Source organism: Schistocerca americana, chromosome 6, assembly GCF_021461395.2.
Source record: "Schistocerca americana isolate TAMUIC-IGC-003095 chromosome 6, iqSchAmer2.1, whole genome shotgun sequence".
Taxonomy (NCBI): Eukaryota; Metazoa; Arthropoda; class Insecta; order Orthoptera; family Acrididae; genus Schistocerca; species Schistocerca americana.
This window is the reverse complement of record NC_060124.1, coordinates 138,328,016-138,347,976: the sequence shown is the minus strand read 5'-3', so window position 1 is coordinate 138,347,976 and position 19,961 is coordinate 138,328,016. Positions and strand designations below refer to the sequence as shown.

Here is a 19,961-nt window from a genome sequence, read left to right as displayed (position 1 = left end):
AAATAGCGCCGTCAACACTTGAGACCAACTTTAATTAGTAAAGAAGACGTTTTTATTAATTTTGTTTACTTTTTCAGATCCAGACTATTAAAAGGATATTACATATTCGTTGACAAAACAGATACGAACCTCTTACGTTATTGTTACACAATGTTACAGATATACTGAGATAGCTGGTTATATGAAGATGTGAACTGTGGAGTAGGCGGGTACCATAAAATGGCGGAATGTGTTGTTGTGAAGTTTGGCGGGGATAGAGGTGTTAGTTACGGTGACGATGGTAACAGTAATTTGCAAGATGAAATGCACAACAGTACATCATACCAGACATTCGGGATTTACCACGCTGTGTGTATTGCGTTGTCAATCGTGACTTACGTCGTTGACGTTGTACTTCATTGCTGGTTGGCATACTTTTATTTAACTCAAGGACATGGGGCGTATTTTGCGTATTTCGGTTTAACAGTAACATTTTTAGTGGTGCCAGCACTTATTTCAACCGCGTTCAGCATGCGATGGTAAAAGTCACAATAAAATTTTCCTGTAATATTTCTTATTATATGAGTATTTAGACGTGAGCCATATGTACTTTTACTTTAATGTACAACTGTAAGTATGTTACTCTTGTACGATTATAAGCACGATTGTAAAATGAAATTGCATTTAAGATATGATAGTTAAACTCGAGGAAGGACTTAACGACATTGTTGTCACTTCGGGGATGAGAGCATTACGTGCATTGTCATTGTTTACCTAATTACGTAAGGACGACTTCTATCCAACACACAAGTGAAGCACCAGCATCTTGTCTTATGTATTAAAACGAGAACAACATAAAATTATACAGGCCCAACTACTTATTACTTGGCCAATTCACAGGTTTCATATTTGACATTTGTGTGCATGCTGTACTCAGAACAGTAGTGTGTCCTCAGATACACCAAACTGATGTTATTTAATGCACTTCATGCTCGTTGCTGTGAGTGGCAGCAATTTTAATATGAAATTTTGATAATGTTTTGGGACATTTTAAGTTATGTTCGCAGAAAATTCAGTAGCTTCTCCGATCTATTTAGTTGGTCACAAGAGACATGTCATTCTGCTTGTTACTTGATTGCTATCATTTGTTATTTACTTGTGGCGATCTAATTTCTTTGTGGAAGGTGCATTTGCCACTTCAGTTTTGATGTCTTGTTTGTCAGAGTGCTATCTATTTAAAATACGTGGACAGGTTGTATACTGATGATTCCTGTTGCCTGTTTAAGAATTTTGAATGTCTGTTTTGTAGTGTGCATGAGTATTTGGGGCTGTCCTGCAGTGTTTCTGTTCAGGATCTGTTGGAAGATTAGGCCAATATGTATCTTGTAAAGCATACTTCTTGAATCTCCAATCAAGGGCTTACGGTGGATTTGTGGTGGTAGTGAAAGAGAGGGGAGTGAAGTAAATGAAGTGCAATTTCATTTAAAATTAGACCGAAAATTTTATTCATTAGGCCTAATCATGAAGTGTGACAGACATGTAATTACTGTCAACATCATACTTACGTGAGTGAATACAGTTTGAATGAGCTTTTTACATAATATTGTTCTGTAAGACAAGCAATATTAATTTCAATGCAAATTTTGATTTTTTGCGTTTTTCTTTTTTTGTACACTGCTAGTAACAATACAAAACCTAATGCATTGAATATTGTAAAGTGGTAATGTAAGTTGTTGGATCCCAGAGCCCTGTGACATTTTCAGCTGCAAGGAAAATAACGAAATAGTTTTGAGGTTTCGTGACAAATGAATCTCAGGACACTTGCTGTCAGGCAGTATACATTACATGTTCTGGCTTCTTCAAACTGATTCTGAATTAATACATCTGCCTGTTTGATTGGACAGAATGCAAGTTTTGTTTGTGAAAACCATAACTTTTCTTCTGGAGAACAGGTGGATGGTGTGTGCAGCTACCCAGTCACTATGTGCACCCTTGCCTCTGAGTGATTTGTTCACTCATGCAGGGCAGTGGAATGCTGGCTTGTCAGTAAATGTGGGTCAGTGTTGTAACCGGCACGAAGTACCCTTTCTACTTGGGCAATGTGAAGTTGGTAACAGGTCACTGTCAATTTACTGTAGCAACAGTTAGAAATGCCACAATGTAGCAAGTCATTTACAAATTCGGTGCTGGACACTACCGAAAGGTAAGCAGTCATACTAAGCAGAACCATTTCCTAGCCATGGAGTGCAGAACTCACCTCCCCATTCCTGTACTTCAACTCACTCTTCAGTGGTGAGTTGGCATTAAGCAATAATGTTCCCACTGTCACTGGAAACATGTTTGTGGCAAACATGCCAAATGTTACAGTGTGTTTACAACTTTGTTTCGTGTTAAAGTCTGTCCATGCTTGTGGTAAACATTTCTCATGCTGTATTTCTATCACCTGCTGCATTATGTGTAGTGACAACAATGATACATTGATGTGTGGTGCTGAATTATTAATACTCTTAACGTTCAAGCAAACAGAGCGAAAGATATTGTTGCTCGAAAAAGCAAAGCATGTACTACAGAACTGGTGGGAATAACTTGATATAGCAGCTGAATAAGGAAGACAATGTTGGTTTCTGTAACTTCTGTAGGATGCCATCCATAAATTTTGAAATTCTGGCAAACACTAGTTGTTTTTTCCTTATTTAATAAATAAATTACAGTCAACCAAACACTTGCTTTTACTCTCTTTTGACGAGGGAGATGATTTCAGAGCATTGCTTATTTATTTCACATTTCGAAGCAAGCTCTACCTCACATGGTAACTGGAAGTTTGTAAATCACTAGTGGTAGTCATGAAAGATTATGTAAAGATAATTAATTTGAGAAAATCAGTACATTTCTGTTTTACTGGATTTGTGGAGCACTTCAGCTTTTTAAGGCATCTGACATTTAAAATGTTAAACTTATCATTTCTCCTGCTGTTTAGTGGTTTTCATGTATCTTTTAATTTACAAAACAAATTATTGTTGGCTGAACATCAAATGTGATTTCTCGAATGAGACATTTATTTAAAAAACCACAAAAATATGACAGTACTGTCAGTGAGTAACTGAATTACTGACACAACTCAGTTCTCAAACTCAACCCCGAAGTAGCTATAACACTGATACTTTCACTCTCTTCCACAAGGTTTTACATACAGGCCTACATGGTGAAGTAGAAACTTCACCAACAAGTTCTTTCTCATCTGTAACTTTTTTTGGCACCTCTTTTGTCAGAATGTCTGCTGCCTGTCTGTCTGTTGGTTAGTGTGTAACTCACTATAAGCTTCTTCTTTTTAACTAGTTGACAAATATAATGATACCATGTCTTTGTGTTTTGATCGTTCATACAATCCTGATACATTAATAAATTTGATAGTGCTTTGTTTATCTATTAGAAAAAATAGGAACTGATAACTAAGCGGCTGCCGTTTCTTTCAGATGTTGATCTAACCAAAAAAGTTTTTTGCATACTTCATTTATAGCCATGTATTCTGCCCCCATTGAAGAAAGAGCAATGCACTGCTGTAGTTTACTTTTCCACACAATTGGTCCTCCATGGAACTTGAATGGGATGCCACTTGTTAATCGTCATGAGCTTCTGTCCCCACCACGATTGGCATCACTATAAGATTCACTATTACGGTTTATATTCATCTCAAATTTATGCCATCTGTAATTGTTAATTTAATATACCTGAATATTTCGGAAAGGTATAAACACCATTTGACTGTACAGCAGGTTTTATTTCACAGTCTAGATTTCAGCCTTAGGTCATTATCAAGTGTTAAAAGTATTGTAAATCATTTAATTGGATAGACTAAAAAAATCTACTCATAAAGCAGTGGCAGAACACACAAATAAAAGGCTGTTGTGATAGGCAAGCTTTCGGAGCCAGTGGCTCCTTTTTCAGGCAGAAGGGTTGAAGAGGAAGGAAGAAGGGTGAAGGGAAAGGACTGGAGAGGTCTAGGAAAAGGAGTAGATTTTGCAAAAGTCACCCAAAGTCGCAGGTCAGGGGAGACTTACCGTACAGGATAGGAAGGAAAGTCTTATTGTTGGGGACTGCATCAGACGAGATTTGAAAACCTGAGAGCTTAAAGGTGGAAGGCAGGGTAATATGCAAGACAGAGTTTACTACTAAAACATCATGTATGAGTTAAAAAAAGTGAGAAGCTAAGTGCATTGTACGTAACAGAAGTGGGAGGTGGCAGTGAAAAACAGACCGAAAAGACAATGAAAGGTGTAGAAAACTAAAACGGAGTAAATCAAAGAGCAGTTACAGTGTAGAAAAGCTGAGAAGGGATAAATTAACGTAACTAAAGGTCAGATGTGTGGTGAGAAACAAGGACATGTTGTGGTGCTAGTTCCCACCTGCGGAGTTCTGAGAAACTGGTGTCTGGGGGAAGAATCTGGTTGGCATGTGTGATGAAACAGGTACAGAGGTCATGAATGTCATGTTCTAGAGGATGCTCTGCAACAGGATATTGCGAGTTGCCTGTGTCCATTCGTCCTAATTGATAATTTGGTGATAGTCGTGCCAATGTAGAAAGCTGAAAACAGTGTTTACATAATAGCTGGTATATGACGTCTTGTTTCACAGGTGGCTCTCCCTCTGATACTATATGTTTTGCCAGTTACAGGGCTATTATAGGTGGCGGTAGGAGGGTGGGGAAGTCTTGCAGCAGGGACAAGCACAGGGGTAGCAGCCATAGGGTAGGGAGGTGGGTGCAGGAGCAGCGTAGGGTCTGACAAGAATATTGTGGAGATTGGGAGGGCGATGGAAAGCTACTCTACGTGTGGTGGGCAGAATTTCAGACAGAATGAATCTCATTTCAGGCATGATTTTAAGAAGTTGTGGCCCTGTTGAAGTAGCTGATTAACACACTCCAAACCAGGATAATATTGAGTTACCAATGGTGTGCTCCGAAGCTGCTGTTTTTTGGAGGGATCAAAAGTACTAGGATTGAATGTGATGCCCCAGTCAGCACCCAAATGAATATGTTTGCTTCGGCATCTCTGGTGGTTAATTTTGTTACATTTGGAAAATGAATGTAATTATCTTTTGTTTCAAATGCCACTTTCACTAGTTTCTTGAAAACAGAAATATACAAATCTTGTCCAGAATGTTGTGAAATGCCCCTCCCCCCACCTCTTTCAAATCATTGTTATTTTCTTCTTCTTCTTCTTCTTCCTCCTCCTCCTCCTCCTCCTCCTCCTCTTCCTCTTCCTCTTTTTTCCTCTGCCTTACTCACGTGTGTCGTTCAGAAACTGAAAACCATGTAGGCTTGTGTACTGCTTGATCACTTGCTGTTCTCCACTGCAGTATAACAATAATTTACTGCAAAATCTTGGATTTTATAGTTGTTCTGCTAGTCCTTGCTTCAAAGGCATCCTTCTGCCTGGTACAGCGATGCCACCTCTCCTTCATCCACTACATTACTAAACTGCTTGTGAAGCATTCAGTATTTCATGTGAAACAATAATCTGAAACATCAACGTAAGCTAATGCTATGCATTGGTGAGATGTGATAGCTGGACGGAAACATTGTTTCTTTCAGTCTGCACAGTCACTGCCTGGGGTAGTTGTTTCTGTGTTTCAAAATATTTTGCGAACCTCAGCCACTGATTAGTAGTTGGAAACATTATTATACTTGGCTTTCAACATATTCCAGCAGTTTGTGTTAAATTAAGAACTTTGGAGATGGCCTTTAGTACCCTAAGCAATGGAGAAAATTGATTGCGGTAACTAGCAATTACTACTGATGAGAAAAACTATTAAGGATGTTGTAATGTAAAAGTAAAACAGATGAACAAGAATGGCACGGAAAGCAGAAATTACCATATAGACTACAAGGAAAGATATGGTTTCGTATAGGTGTACTGTAACAACTGTTATGTTACTGCCCTCCGTACAGGGTGTTTCAAAAAGGATTTTACAACATTAAAAATTCATATAAATTTATTGAAAGAAGCTATAAAACTCTGTTTAGTGTTATTTTGTTGGGAAGCACACAGTTTGTTTACCTTAAACTAAAGGTGCTGTAGGGAGGTACAAACATGATATCCTTGATGAATCCCCATAATAACCAAAAAATTGAGTGGTGTCAGGTCTGGGGAATGTGGGGCTACGCAATTAGCACATCACGGTCTATCCATTGACCTGGAAAGTGGTCACTGAGATAATCCCGTACGTCAGCCAGGTAGTGAGGTGATGCACCATTTTGCACGAAGTAAACATTTTGTTCTTGGTCATCCTAATCGATCTATGGTATTGGTTTTGTATGGCTGTTGACAAAACGTCTCTTTTGCTCAACAATGTAGTCAGATGCGCTTGGACGACCTGATTATTTCCCATGGGTTACTGAGCACCCTGTTCCTACAAAACATTTATGCCACACACAAATTGTAGGCCTTCTAGGAGGATCTTTAGCATACTTGGTACAAAAATTGTGCTGAACTGTTTTTGCCAGCTTAGATTTTTCAAACCGAAACACATAGCTAGCATGCTCGGGTCCAGTGAAGGCAGCCATCTTTAACACAACTACTGCTAGCGCTCCTTACTGTGTGGTAGACTCTGTTGACTCCATGGTTTTTCGCTGCATTTTGCTGGGCTTTCTTGATGGATTTTTGGGTTTGGAAGTGGTATACAGTAATGGCTCAGTGGCCAATAGATGAACCGGGTTTGCCTACATATGTCAGGTGTAGTGAACTATGCTTTCTGCCAGACTGATGCAGAGTATTGACTGCTGAATTGGTGTCTATCAGCCGAGCCTTCAGTAGTGTGTATATGCCCCGGGATAATCAGGAAATTCTGGGAAAACCTGCAGAAGAATACTGCAGAATAATACAACAACAGTAAAACATAAACAAGAGAATAATACCAAAATAAAACTTTATTTGCAAAGGAAATGCACCATTTACGGAAAAAAAACACGGTACACACACAAGCTTCTGCTGACAGTAAAATATGTCAGAGTATGCAATACTTCATAACAACAAACTGCAGTTGCTTTGACACTTGTGTGTGATCCGTGTTTTGATGATGTTTGGCACATTTCTTTGCAAATAAAGTTTTATTAGGTGTTATCCTCTCGTTTATGTTTATTTGCTGCAGTAGTGGGCTAAAGTAAAGTCCTTTTTTAGAGTTACCTGTTCATATCAGCCAACATTACAAAAATTTGACTGAAAACTAAAAATAATGAAAAATTCCCAAAAATCTAAAAAATTATTGTGTTTTTCCCACATGAAAAAGTTCCTGGGTTTTTCGTGGCTTTCTCGATTATCCTGGGGCGTGCACATCCTGTGAGAGGTTTTGTGTAAAATAATCTTCAAATGATTAAACAGGGAAATGTTTCTTTTACAACAAGCATGGAAATACTTATAAGAAAGCAAGCCACAGAATGAAGTTAAAAGGATAATGTATTTGGAAGTCAGGACCAGCACAATGGATCATTTCAGAGAAAACCAGACATTCCCCTCTCAAAAAAAGTTCGCAAGTTATATCAAAAGTTGGTGATACTGAATCAAGATGGCTAACTTCAAATTTTTCTGAAGCAAGCAAAGATGATCGATTTCTACCACATTTCTGTTATAGGTTATGTTAAACCAAATAGTGTAAAATCCAGGATGGAATATGACAATATTATGACAAGGATAGTTGCTACGCACCCTATAGTGGAGATGCTGAGTCGCAGATAGGCACAACTGATGATAGATGTTCAAGTGTGTCCCACGCGTAACATTTTTTTTTGCCCTTTTTTTCACATCTCTGTACATGTGTGTGCATGCATATGTTAACTTTAATTAAATTTTATTATTTTTATGTTCATTTCAGTGTTTTTGTCTAGCTGACGACCTCAAGATTGAAGAAGCTGAACCTTACTTGAAAATAACAATTGGAACATCTACTGTATTATCAACTATGCAAGTCAGATGCAAAAGATGTATGAACAACTAAAAATGAAAACCAAGGTTTTTAAAAACTGGAAAACAGGCAGATCTCACAATTGGATAAACTCTTTAAGTATGAGAGGAATCTGGAGAGGCTGCAGATGGAAATGAAGGTGGTGATTAGCTTATGTAACAGTCTCACTCTCTACCTTCTCAGAAGAATCTGTGGGTCCATATTGGTCCCCAGCCACCAGGAAATGTCTGGAGAATATTGTGTGCATTGCTCAAATCACAGAGGATGAAAATGGCTCAGAAAGTGCTGGTTTACTGTCATCAGCTTTGGAAGTGCTTTGTTACAATGCAAAATTAAAAAGTGGATTAATCAAAAGAGATTTCTACTTCAGGCCATATACTGTATATGCATGCTCGGGAATTAATGACTGTATAACTGTCTCAGAGAAAGAAACCAAAGAAAAGTCATAGAAGCACTACTTGACAATGTTCTTGAAAGAAGCTTTCTCAGTTTTCAAAGAAGGAAACCCAGAACTTAATATTGGTTTCTTCAAATTTTGTAGCTTGCAGCCAGAGAATGTTTTACTTCTGTAAAGCACTCCATCTGATCAGTGCAAGTGCAGATTACTCGAGAACTTTATTTTCTAACTTAAGGCCTAAAATACAGCTATTCAAACTCTTTTGGAGAAAAAACTGTGTGATGTGCAAATCAACTCTGCTTGCTGGCAAAATAGGTGTGAAACCAGCTATAATGGCAAACTTTTCCTGATGCAGGAAACAGTGATGGGAGTTATTTTGAAATGCTAGGGAAATTAATATCAATAATTAAAACTTTCTAGTAAAGGAGGCCAGGTTTGAGATCTATTTGAAGACAGTACAAGATATGCTAATCTTTAAAGCCCAAGTACACCTCAGACAATACAGTTTGCAGCACTGAAGTGGTTAAATAGAAATCAGTGGTATCCACATCTTGCAAATGGATTTTTCATTTCTTTCTCATACAAATTATGATTTCACTGTGGTCCAGAGGAAGTGTTGTGGTTTTCTCAGCAGCCTTATTATTTTAAGGAAAATGTCAGAATTCCTTGTTTGTTACAAAACTTAAAATAAGGTCAAAACACAATTTTTACATTCATAGATTTTTTTTTGTATTGTAATATTTTCAGTGCAGAACAACCAAACACTGAAAATACTTCTGGAGAGTAATCTGGAATGATGGTCTTGCCACTCAGTTAAAAACATGCATGACCAACGTTCTAGACTTCTGCCTTAGAAATATAGCAAATGTTTTTCGTAGGCCTGTTTTACAACAGCCCATGGAAAAGGAGTTGGAGTTGTTGTTGGAGTATGGCGTATGGGGAACTGTCAAAGAACTTGTTCCTGGGAAAATGATGAGCCAAGGAGAAAATGACTGCAAAATACTATGCCAATCTTTTTGCAAAAATATGGTGATCTTCTACACTGGTGAACAATTAATCAACAATAAAATTGAACAAGAAAATCCTTCAAGAGATTTTCTACCAGTCCCTTGAATTTCACCATTTCGCACAACAAAATCAAAAGGACTGCCCACACAGCTACAACAAATGCTCTCTCTTCAGATTGTTACTTTTTGAGATGAAGCTAGTATGGTGGATTTGTTGCACCTAGTGATTGACCAGTAGTGGCTGATTGTAATGAAAACTCTGGTAATTAACAGAGGAGAAATAACTGAAATTTACCAAGACACAGTAGAAGTTAATGTCATCCATGAGTCAAAGGTAAAAAACAGGATTGACATACCCTACAGCCACAATGAAATTCTGAAGATAAACCTTGAACCACTAATTACCAACAACAGGGGACTTTGTAAATGCATTGACAATTAGTTAACAATTTTCTTAACTTTTAATGTTGCAGTACTGTAACTTTAACAAATGAGTTGGCACTATAATTTTAATATCTTTGGTAATCAAAGAAAAGAGTTAGAATTCATATAATGTCCCACCTGTAACAGCAGACAAATATATCTTTTACAATTTGTTCACTCTTTAAAATTAATGTTACATGTGGAATATATAGAAAATATACTATTGTTGTTACTCAAAAATTTTGATTACAGTAAGACGATCATAGGTTCAAAGAGCTTTTAAATACAAATGAGAAAAATGTTTACCATATCTCGTGGGTGACCGCCAGTAATTTGAGTTGCACACTAACTGGTTGTTGTTACATTCAGTTTTTAAAGCAGAATAATGAAAAAGTATTAATAAAGTGCAAATTCCCCACATCCCACAGTGTGTGATGAATTTTTTAAATCTTACTGCATTGGACTCAAGTTGAAAACTTAACGCTGAGGACCAGCCCGGCACCATATGTCGAGACTCTGGACCACTGGGTCCAGATACTCCATGTGCGCCTCCTCACATTTGCATCAGCTGTGGAGAAAACCACTCCCCCCTGCTCGCCAGACTGCCCAGTACTCCAAAAGGAGAAGAAAATCATGGAGTACAAGACCCTGGACCGATTGACTTACACAGAGGCTAAACGTAAATTTGAAAGATTACACCCCATTCGGTTGACGTCGACATATGCTGCGGCTACGTCACCATCGCCATCCCAAGTGCCAGTGGTTCCTCACTCTGTGCCACGAACAGCAGACATCCGCCCCCTTGGTGTAGGGGGCAAATCTTCCTCCGTTGCTTCCAAACGACCTACTTCAGGAGCAAGGCCATCACAAAAGCAGAGGACATCAGTCCCCTCCCCCCTGCTGGAGAAGCAACAGCCTCCTCTGGCTCCTCTCGTGTGGAAGGGGTCCCGTGGGCCCCTCTTTCCCAAGGTCTCCACTAATGCCACGGTGGACACTTGCCAGTGGCTCAAGGAGCCAAAAACTGCTGCATGAAGAGCTTCATGGTCTTCCTCCGTGCCTGAAGCTACTTTGGAGAAATCTTCCCAGCAAGCTGCAAAAGAGAGGCGAGAGAGCACGCACTAAGAAGTAGCCTGCTAAGAAACAGGACCCTCTGGTGGCCCCAACACCACAACTTCCTATCAGTTCCGCATCTGAGGATGCGGTGGGGATTTTAGCGTCACCTGTGGACCTGGACCTCATTAATTCCTCACACACCATAGACAAGGCTACAAATACTCAATTGGTGGCAGCAGGTGACCCTGAGGCGTAACCTACCTCCTTGCACCTTTCATGTCTTCCCAGCCTCACGATAATGTCATCCTCCAGTGGAATGTGGCGGTTTTTTCCACCCTTGTCTGAGCTTTAGCTACTCTTAAACTTTACACCTGCTTTCTGCATTGCCCTTCAGGAAACCTGGTTCCTGGAAATGCGGATCCTGCCCTCCACAGCTATAGCGGATATTACAAGAACCATAGTGACTATAATAGTGTGTCAGGTGGAGTTTGTCTATGTCCTGCAGTAGGCAGCGAACCTGTGCCCCTTCAAGCCCCTTTTTGAAGCTGTGGCTGTCAGGATAGGGACGACGTAGGAAATAACTGTCTGCAGTGTATATCTTCCTCCAGATGGTGCAGTACCCCTGAACGCATTGGCTGCACTGATTGATCAACTCCCTAAATCTTTCCTACTTTTGGGAGATTTTAATGCTCGTAACCCTTTATGGGGTGGCACTGTGCTTACTGGCCGAGGCAGGGATGTCGAAAATGTACTGTCACAACTCGACCTTTGCCTCTTAAGTACAGGTGCCCCACACATTTTAGTGTGGCACATGGCACATATTTGGCCATTGATCTTTTGGTTTGCAGTCCTGGCCTTCTCCCATATATCCACTGAAGAGCACATGGTTACCTGTATGGTAGTGACCACTTCCCCAAATCCTGTCACTCCCTCGGTGTCAGGCCCACAGACACCTGCCAAGGTGTGCTTTAAACAAGGCAGACTGGAAAGCCTTCACCTCTGCTGTCACTGCTGAATCTTCCCCATATGGTAACATTGATGTGGTGGTTGAGCAGGTATCTACAATGATCATTTCTGCACTGGAAAATGTGATCAATCATTCTTTGGGGTGCCCCCGGCAAAAGACAGTCTCTTGATGGTTACTGGAAGTCGCTGAGGCAATTAGGGAGTGTTGGTGAGCTCTACAGCGGCATAAGTGGCACCCTGCCCTGGAACACCTCATAGCCTTTAAACGGCTCCATGCCCGTGTTCGCCAACTTATCAAATGACGGAAACAGGAATGTTGGGAGAGATACGTCTCAACCATTGGTTGCCATACGTCACATTCCCAAGTCTGGGCAAAGATCAAATGAGTTTTTGAGTACCAGATCCCAACAGGTGTTCCTGATGTTAACATAAATGGCGTGTTATCTACCAACGCCAACGTGATTGCTGAGCACTATGCTTGCGCCTCTGCGTCGGAGAATTACCCCCCAGCCTTCCGCACTCTCGAACGGAGGAAGGAAGGAAGGGAATGCCCTCTCGTTCACTACACACCACAGTGAACCCTATAACACCCCGTTTACAGAGTGGGAGCTCCTCAGTACCCTTGCACATTACCCCGACACAGCTCCTGGCCCAGATCGGATCCACAGTCAGATGATTAAACATCTCTCGTCTGACTACAAGTGACATCTCCTCGTGACCTTAACCGGATCTGGTGCGATGGCGTCTTTCCATTGTACTGGTGGGAGAGCACCGTCATATCAGTGCTCAAACCCAGCATAAACCCACTTGATGTGGACAGCTATTGGCCCATCAGCCTCACCAACATTCGTTGTGTAAGCTGCTGGAGTGTATGGTGTGTCGGCTGGTGAGTTGGGTCAGGTCGGGTCCTGGAGTCACCTGGCCTACTGGCTCCATGCCAGTACCTGGCGACCTCATATCCTTGCCACTTTATACAAGTGGAGTTTCTGAAGTCCGCTGCTTATTTCTACCCAGAATTTCCTGTTGCTTTGTACTTTGTGTGTTAAGGTTGGTGCCTCCCATAGTTCCCCCCATGTCCAGGAGAATGGGGTCCCACAGGGCTCTGTATTGAGTGTACCTCAATTTTTAGTTGCCATTAACGGTCTAGCACCAGCTGTAGGGCCGTCCGCATCACCCTCTCTGTATGCAGACGACTTCGGCATTTCGTACTGCTCGACCAGTACTGGTTTTGCTGAGCAGCGCGTACAAGGAGCTATCCACAAGGTCATGGTCTGTAGCCCACAGCTTCCAGTTTTCGGCTGCAAAGTCATATATTATGCACTTCTGTCAGTGTCGTACCGTTCATCCAGAACCAGAACTTTACCTTACTGACGTTCCCCTCACTGTAGGGGAGACATATCGATTTTTAGCACTAGTTTTAGATTCCCGATTGACTTGGCTTCCTCACTTTCATCAGCTTAAGCGGAAGGTCTGGCAGCACCTCAGTGCCCTCTGCTGCCTGAGTAATACCAACTGGGGTGTAGATTGCTCTACAACCCTTGTTCAGTCCCACCTTGACTATGGGAGTCTGGTTTATGGTTCAGCGGCGCCCTCAGCATTGCGTTTACTCGACCCAGTGCACCACTTTGGCATTCGACTAGCGACAGGAGCTTTTAGGATTAGTCCGGTGACCAGCGTCCTGATGGAGGCTGGAGCCCATGCATTACAGGTCAGGCATCCACAACTGCTCACCAGTTACACTGCACATGTTCACAGTTGTCCTGCTCATCTGAATTACCATCTCCTTTACCCTCCCGCTGTGGTTCATCTCCCGCATCGGCGGCCCAAGTCAGGGCTCACAATTGCAGGTTGCTTCTGATCCCTTCTATCTGAACTGGAGTGCTTGCCTTTACGACCTGTACTCAAGGTCCATTCGCGTACATCTCCATGGTGTACAAATAGGCCACGGCTTCGTCTGGACCTTTCACATAGCCCAAAGGACTCAGTTCACCCTGCGGCTCTGTGCTGTTGCTTCCTCTTGATTCTCGACATGTACTGAGGCCATGAAGTGGTTTACACTGACAGCTCGATGGCTGACGGTCACGTCGACTTCGCTTATGTCGTTTGAGGACACATTGAACGGCATTCCTTGCCTGATGGCTGCAATGTTTTCACTGCAGAGCTGGTGGCTATATCTCGCCGGCCGCGGTGGCCGTGCGGTTCTAGGCGCTCCAGTCCGGAGCCGCGCTGCTGCTACGGTCGCAGGTTCGAATCCTGCCTCGGGCATGGGTGTGTGTGATGTCCTTAGGTTAGTTAGGTTTAATTAGTTCTAAGTTCTAGGGGACTGATGACCACAGCAGTTGAGTCCCATGGTGCTCAGAGCCATTTTGAGCTATATCTTGTGCTCTTGACCACATCCTTTCATGACCTCGGGAGTCGTTCTTTCTGTGTGTTTCTTCTGTGTACAGCCTACAAGCTATTGACCAGTGCTACCCTTGTCACCCTTTGGTAGCGACCATCCAGTAGTCAGATCTATGCCCTGGAACAGTCCGATTATTCAGTGGTGTTTGTGTGGACCTGGACCCCAGGACACATTGGAATCCCAGGCAATGAACTTGGTGACAGGCTGGCCAGACAGGCTACACGGAAACTGCTTATGGAGATCGGTATTCTAACAACTGACCTGCGTTCGTTTTTACGCCGTCAGGTTTTTCGGCTTTGGGAGACGGAATGGGATAGTCTTGGTATGCACAACAAACTGCATGCCATTAAGGAGACTATGAATATGTGGCAGTCCTCCATGCAGGCCTCATGCAGAGATTGTGTGGTTCTCTGCCGCCTCTGCATTGGCCACGCTTGGGCGACCCACGGCTACCTCCTGCACCATGAAGACCCACCTCAATGTCAATGTGGCGCCTGGTTGACAGTGTTCCATATTCTGGTGCACTGTCCCACTTTGACTGCCCTGCAACAAAATCTTCAGTTACTGGACTCATTGCCATTAATTTTATCTGACAACACCTCATTGGCTGATTTAGTTTTGCGTTTTATTCGTGAGGGTGGATTTTATCATTTGATCTAAGTTTTAGCGCATGTCCTTTGTCCCTCTGTGTCCTCCACCCAAGTGCTTTTAGGGTGGAGGTTTTAATGTGTTGCAGAGTGGCTGGCTTCTCCTTTTTATTCTCATGGTCAGCCAGCCATGGTAATCTGTTTTGTCATTTTAATCTCTTCTACCTGTTTCGTGCATTTCTGTGGTTTTCTTCTCCCCTTTTGTCCATTTAAGTGTTTGTTGCCTTTCCGTTGCTCTTGTGGTTTTTCCTTTCTCTCCGTTTTGTGTTGTCAGTCTCGCTTGTTTTAGTCTCACCCTTGTGGCATTGTTTTATTCGGAACAATGGACCGATGGCCTAGCAGTTTGGTCCCCCCCCCCCCCCCCCCTCCCCCTGTTTTAAACCAGCCAACCAACCAGGTACCCCACCAAATGTTGGGTGCACAGAAGTGAAATTTATAATTGTGCTTGTCAGAAACATTCAGCGGCTGCAATCAGTTTCAGTTGTGTTCATAGGACCGTGCCTAATCACATCTTCAGGGAGGCAGGGGGGGGGGGGGGTCGTGTTCATAGGACCGTGCCTAATCACATCTTGGGGGGCGGGGGGGGGGGCAGCAAAAATTTTTTGACAACCAATATTATACGTGAAAGCTTAGCTTTCCTTGTGGCTGTGCTGTATGCATATTAATTTAAACCAATAACTTTGTGTATTTGTGTGTTGGCGCTGCTGCTTTAAAATGCTATTGCTGTTGGCTGACTACATCATGTGTCCTATGCTCTGAATATCTGCTGTCATTGGCTAGCAAGATCACGTGACATGAGCCATGATTGGTTGACAAAAGTGCATTGAACCTCAATTTCAGTGCTGCAGAGGCTACTGTGCTGTATTTGGTGGAATTCCTGCTGATGTATTTCGTGGAATTCCTATTTATAATTTTCTAATGCAAAAATATATAGCGAAAATGTTGTTGTGCATCAAAAATCTTTTCAAATACGTAGCTTTTTGCTGGGTTTCGTTTCCTAAAGTGCTAAGAAGTTCGGTGCCAGTGTATAAAACCTTCACCGTTCAAAGGATTTATAAGTTTACAGTTCTGAGGGAAAGTATATTGTCACTTAACACGGAAAAAAGGTACTTTCACCAAGGGTATAGTATATTTTCACCCAGGAAAAATGTATTTTTAACCAGGAAAACTGGGAAAATCTAGGATTTTTTTTTTCTTGTCCATGCTTACACCCTATTCTAGGCTCAGTCTCAAAAGTATTGCAAACTTGAGACATCTGTTAATTCCTTTCAGGTACATAAATGATGTGGATGAACCATCATTGCCTAAACCACCACTGTGGAAATGGGTGGTGAGGATAATAATGCTGCTTCTACAGTTAGCTCCACTACTTAGGTAAGCATTTCTGTAAAACATCATTTAACATCTTGGAGCAAAAAATTTTGATTATTTTTCTGTGTTGAATTTGTGTGAAATATGTACAACTGACTTGACACCAAGTGATGAAAATGATCCTCCTTATGGGGTGTATCAAAGAGTATTTCATGTACCACTATAATTTCTTATCTTTGTTGTTTCATTCAAGAATGGTGTGTGGGAATAATGATTTTTGGTAAATGTCTGTATGAACTCCAGTTTCTGGCAATTTTGTGAGATGTATATGGGAGGAAGTAATACAATGCCTAGTTCTTTGTGGAATGCACACACTCAAGATATTAACAGTAAATCTCTGTGTGACGTGTCGGACATCTCTTGTAGTGTGTACCTTTGGAGTGTGATGAACATGTCAATAATGCTCTTGGTAAATCTGTGACAAAATGTGCAGCTTGTCGTTGTATTTTCCAGTGTTTATCATACCTTGTAAAAGATGTCATTCTGCTGATTAATGATCTAATGGTCATTCCTTTTGTGACTGCCCTGGCTGCATTATTCTATATATTTGTTGTTATTACCACTTGTAGACAATGCAATGTGATTCAATGGGTAAATGTCAGACTACCAGCCCAGTGATTCTAGGTTTGAGTGCTGATCGGTCATTGGATTTTTTTAGAGTTCCTTTGTCGTTTTCCTTTGCCAATGATTTATTAATATGAAAAATGCAGAGTTGCGCCAAGGTACAGAGTCCACATTGAACTGTAGGTCCCGTTATAATTGACTGACAGAAGTCAGTTCAAGAGTTGAAGAAGGCATGGGCACACCACTTTCAGTGGTTCATGCCTAGTAAACACTGTTCTGCTCAAACCATCCTTTGGGTTGTTATTTTACTACTACTACTTGTTGTGATTGACAGAATTTTTTGTTGTAAAAAATGACATCTCTTTCTGCCTTCTTAGGGTCATGCTGCTTTGATTTTCTTATGTATTCAAGCTTTAACTTTCAGATTCAGAGAAGACCTGTTCAGTGTTGGTCTCACTGGGTGGCCACTCTTACATACCTTAACCTGTGAATATAATTTCAGAGAGAGATAGGGAGGAGGACAGAGGACAGAGGAAGGGGGGAAGAGGAGATTAGAACATATATCCAATTCCAATACATATGTAGCAATTGTGAAGCATTGCCAAATTCACTAGTTGTAAATATAGCAAAGGTATTACAAAACGCAAAACATTTAGTTATACATGTACAGCAGATCTATAGAAGGAATGTGAGTAGGGTGCCTAATATTAAAATATAAATAATAAGAGTCTATGGTGATTTTGAGAAAAAGACTAGTTCAGTATTAGCCATTGGCTCACCAGTTCTCCCTGAATACATTGAAGGTGGAGACATTAGGCTGAAGAAAGAGCATTTTAGTCTATGAAGATGAATCATATACACTGAAGAGCCAAAGAAACTGGCACACCTGCCTAATATCATGTAGGCCCCCCACGAGCATACAGAAGTGCCACAACACAAAGTGGCATGGACTTGACTAAGTCTGAAGTAGTGCTGGAGGGAACTGACACTGAATCTTGCAGGGCTCTCCATAAATCCCTAAGGGTACAAAGGGATGGAGATCTCTTCTGAATAGCACATTGCAAGGCATCCCAGATATGCTCAATAATGTTCATGTCTGGGGAGTTTGGTGGCCAATGGAAGTATTTAAACCCAGAAGAGTGTTCCTGGAGTGACTCTGTAGCAATTACGGACATCTTGAGTGTTGCATTGTCCTGCAGGAATTGCCCAAGTCTTTCAGAATGTACAATGGACATGAATGGATGCATGCGATTAGACAGGATGCTCACTTTCATGTCACTGGTCAGTCATATCTAGATGTACCTTGGTCCCATATCACTCCAGCTGCACCTGCCCCACACCATTGCAGAGCCTCCACCAGCTTTAACAATCCCCTGCTGACATGCAGGGTCCATGGATTTATGAGATTGGTCCTGCTCTTGTAGGATCTTTTTCCGACCGCAGCGATATTGGAGATTTGTTGTTGTACTGGATTCCTTACATTCACGGAATACTCTGAAATGGTCATACGGGAAAATCCCCACTTCATCGCTACCTCGAAGATGCTGTGTACCATTGCTCATGCGCCGACTATAACACCATGTTCAGACTCATTTAAATCATGATAACCTGCCTTTGTAGCAACAGTAACCAATGTAACAACTGTGCTGGACACTTGTCTTATATAGGTGTTGCCTACTGTGGTGCCGTATTCTGCCTCTTTACATAACTCTGTATTTGATTATGCATGCCTGTACCAGTTCTTTTACACTTCAGTGTATAGACAAGACTGTATGGTTTGTGTGTGTGAAGATGGAGGGCAGTGACTTTTACACAGTATGCTGATGTCAGGAGTGGGGATGACGTGCATTTAGCCACTGCAGGCCCAGACATTACCACTGTTCACAATGGCGCAACAACCAGTGCTCTGTGCTCATGAAAGTGTTAGGCAGGCAGATTTGGAGCACAGTAGATTGACAAATCACATAATGAATGTCTTGGTGTTTAATTGGCATAAGGAGTTTGAGGAAGGCCATAAATGTTGAAAATGGAAGCCGTGATTGTTGTCTGTGTACAGGCATTATGGACAAAAACATAATCATAATTTGTGATCACTTTGAAGGTGAGCAGTGTTTGACACTATCCAGAATTACTTCTAGGTCGGATTAAGTTATGGGAGCTATCGGTCATCATCACAGAAGAACTAGGCCATGTGAAGTTTGTTACTAGTGGATGCCTTAACATTTGACTGAAGAGCAGAAGTTGAAATGCCTGCATTCGGGAGGATGACGGTTCAATCCCGCGTCCGGCCATCCTGATTTAGGTTTTCCGTGATTTCCCTAAATCCCTCCAGGCAAATGCCAGGATGGTTCCTTTGAAAGGGCACGGCCGGCTTCCTTCCCTAATCCGTTGAGACCGATGACCTCGCTGTCTGGTCTCCTCCCCCAAACAATCCAATCCAATCCTTGAAATGCCTGCAGGTTAGTGAATGACTCTCAGCATAATTTTCAGCTGAAGGGGATGCATTTTTTCGTCACTTAGTGACCTGTGGTGAAGCTTGAGTGTGCCATTACACATTTGAGCCAAAACAAGATAGCAGAGTGACAAAGGGAAGATTAGGCACCCCCCCAGGAAAGCCAAGACTTGGTTGACAGTTGTAAAGTGTGTGTAACTGTTTTTTTTTAAATCGGTGTGGCATTTTACATGTTGAATTTGTTTTGCATGAATGCCATACCATCAGTGCAGCATCTTACTGTGTACTGCTAAGTGAGTTGCCTATTGCAGCAAATAATGTGATCAACTAATATGATAACCCCTATGCTACAGCTCTGACTCATCAGAAATTGGACAAAATGAGGCAGGCACCACTGACTCACCCTCCTTAAAGACCCAAACTATTATCCTGCGATTTTCATCACATTGGATTGCTCATACACATTAGGAAGGAATAGATGTGAAAATGATACAACCATAGGAGACTTCATGCACAATTTGCTGGTGACCTGGTCCCACTCTTTTTGTAGTGATGGCAACATGATGATGATGTGCTGGGCTAACTACGGTTTTAAATGATCATGAGATTGTGTTGAAGTGTGTTGTATACTTGGTTATCTTGTAAAATCAAATAAAAAAACTCATTTATATTGGATTTACCCTCATAATATCAAAAAGATTACCAATATTCATATGGGCATTCCATACTGTCCAGGATAGGACAA

At 41.6% G+C, this 19,961-nt stretch overlaps 1 protein-coding gene across 1 annotated transcript in view; it reads left to right on the top strand.

Annotated features, from left to right (window-relative positions):
* Positions 1–207: 207 nt before the first annotated feature.
* The window catches only part of LOC124619363 (XK-related protein 4-like), a 63,325-nt gene continuing 43,571 nt past the window's right edge, over positions 208–19,961 (top strand). Inside the window, exons 1-2 of the mRNA XM_047145686.1 lie at positions 208–518; positions 16,102–16,203. Of these exons, the coding sequence (XP_047001642.1) occupies positions 220–518; positions 16,102–16,203 (401 nt within the window). The 5' untranslated portion in view covers positions 208–219. The remainder of the gene's footprint in view (positions 519–16,101; positions 16,204–19,961) is intronic.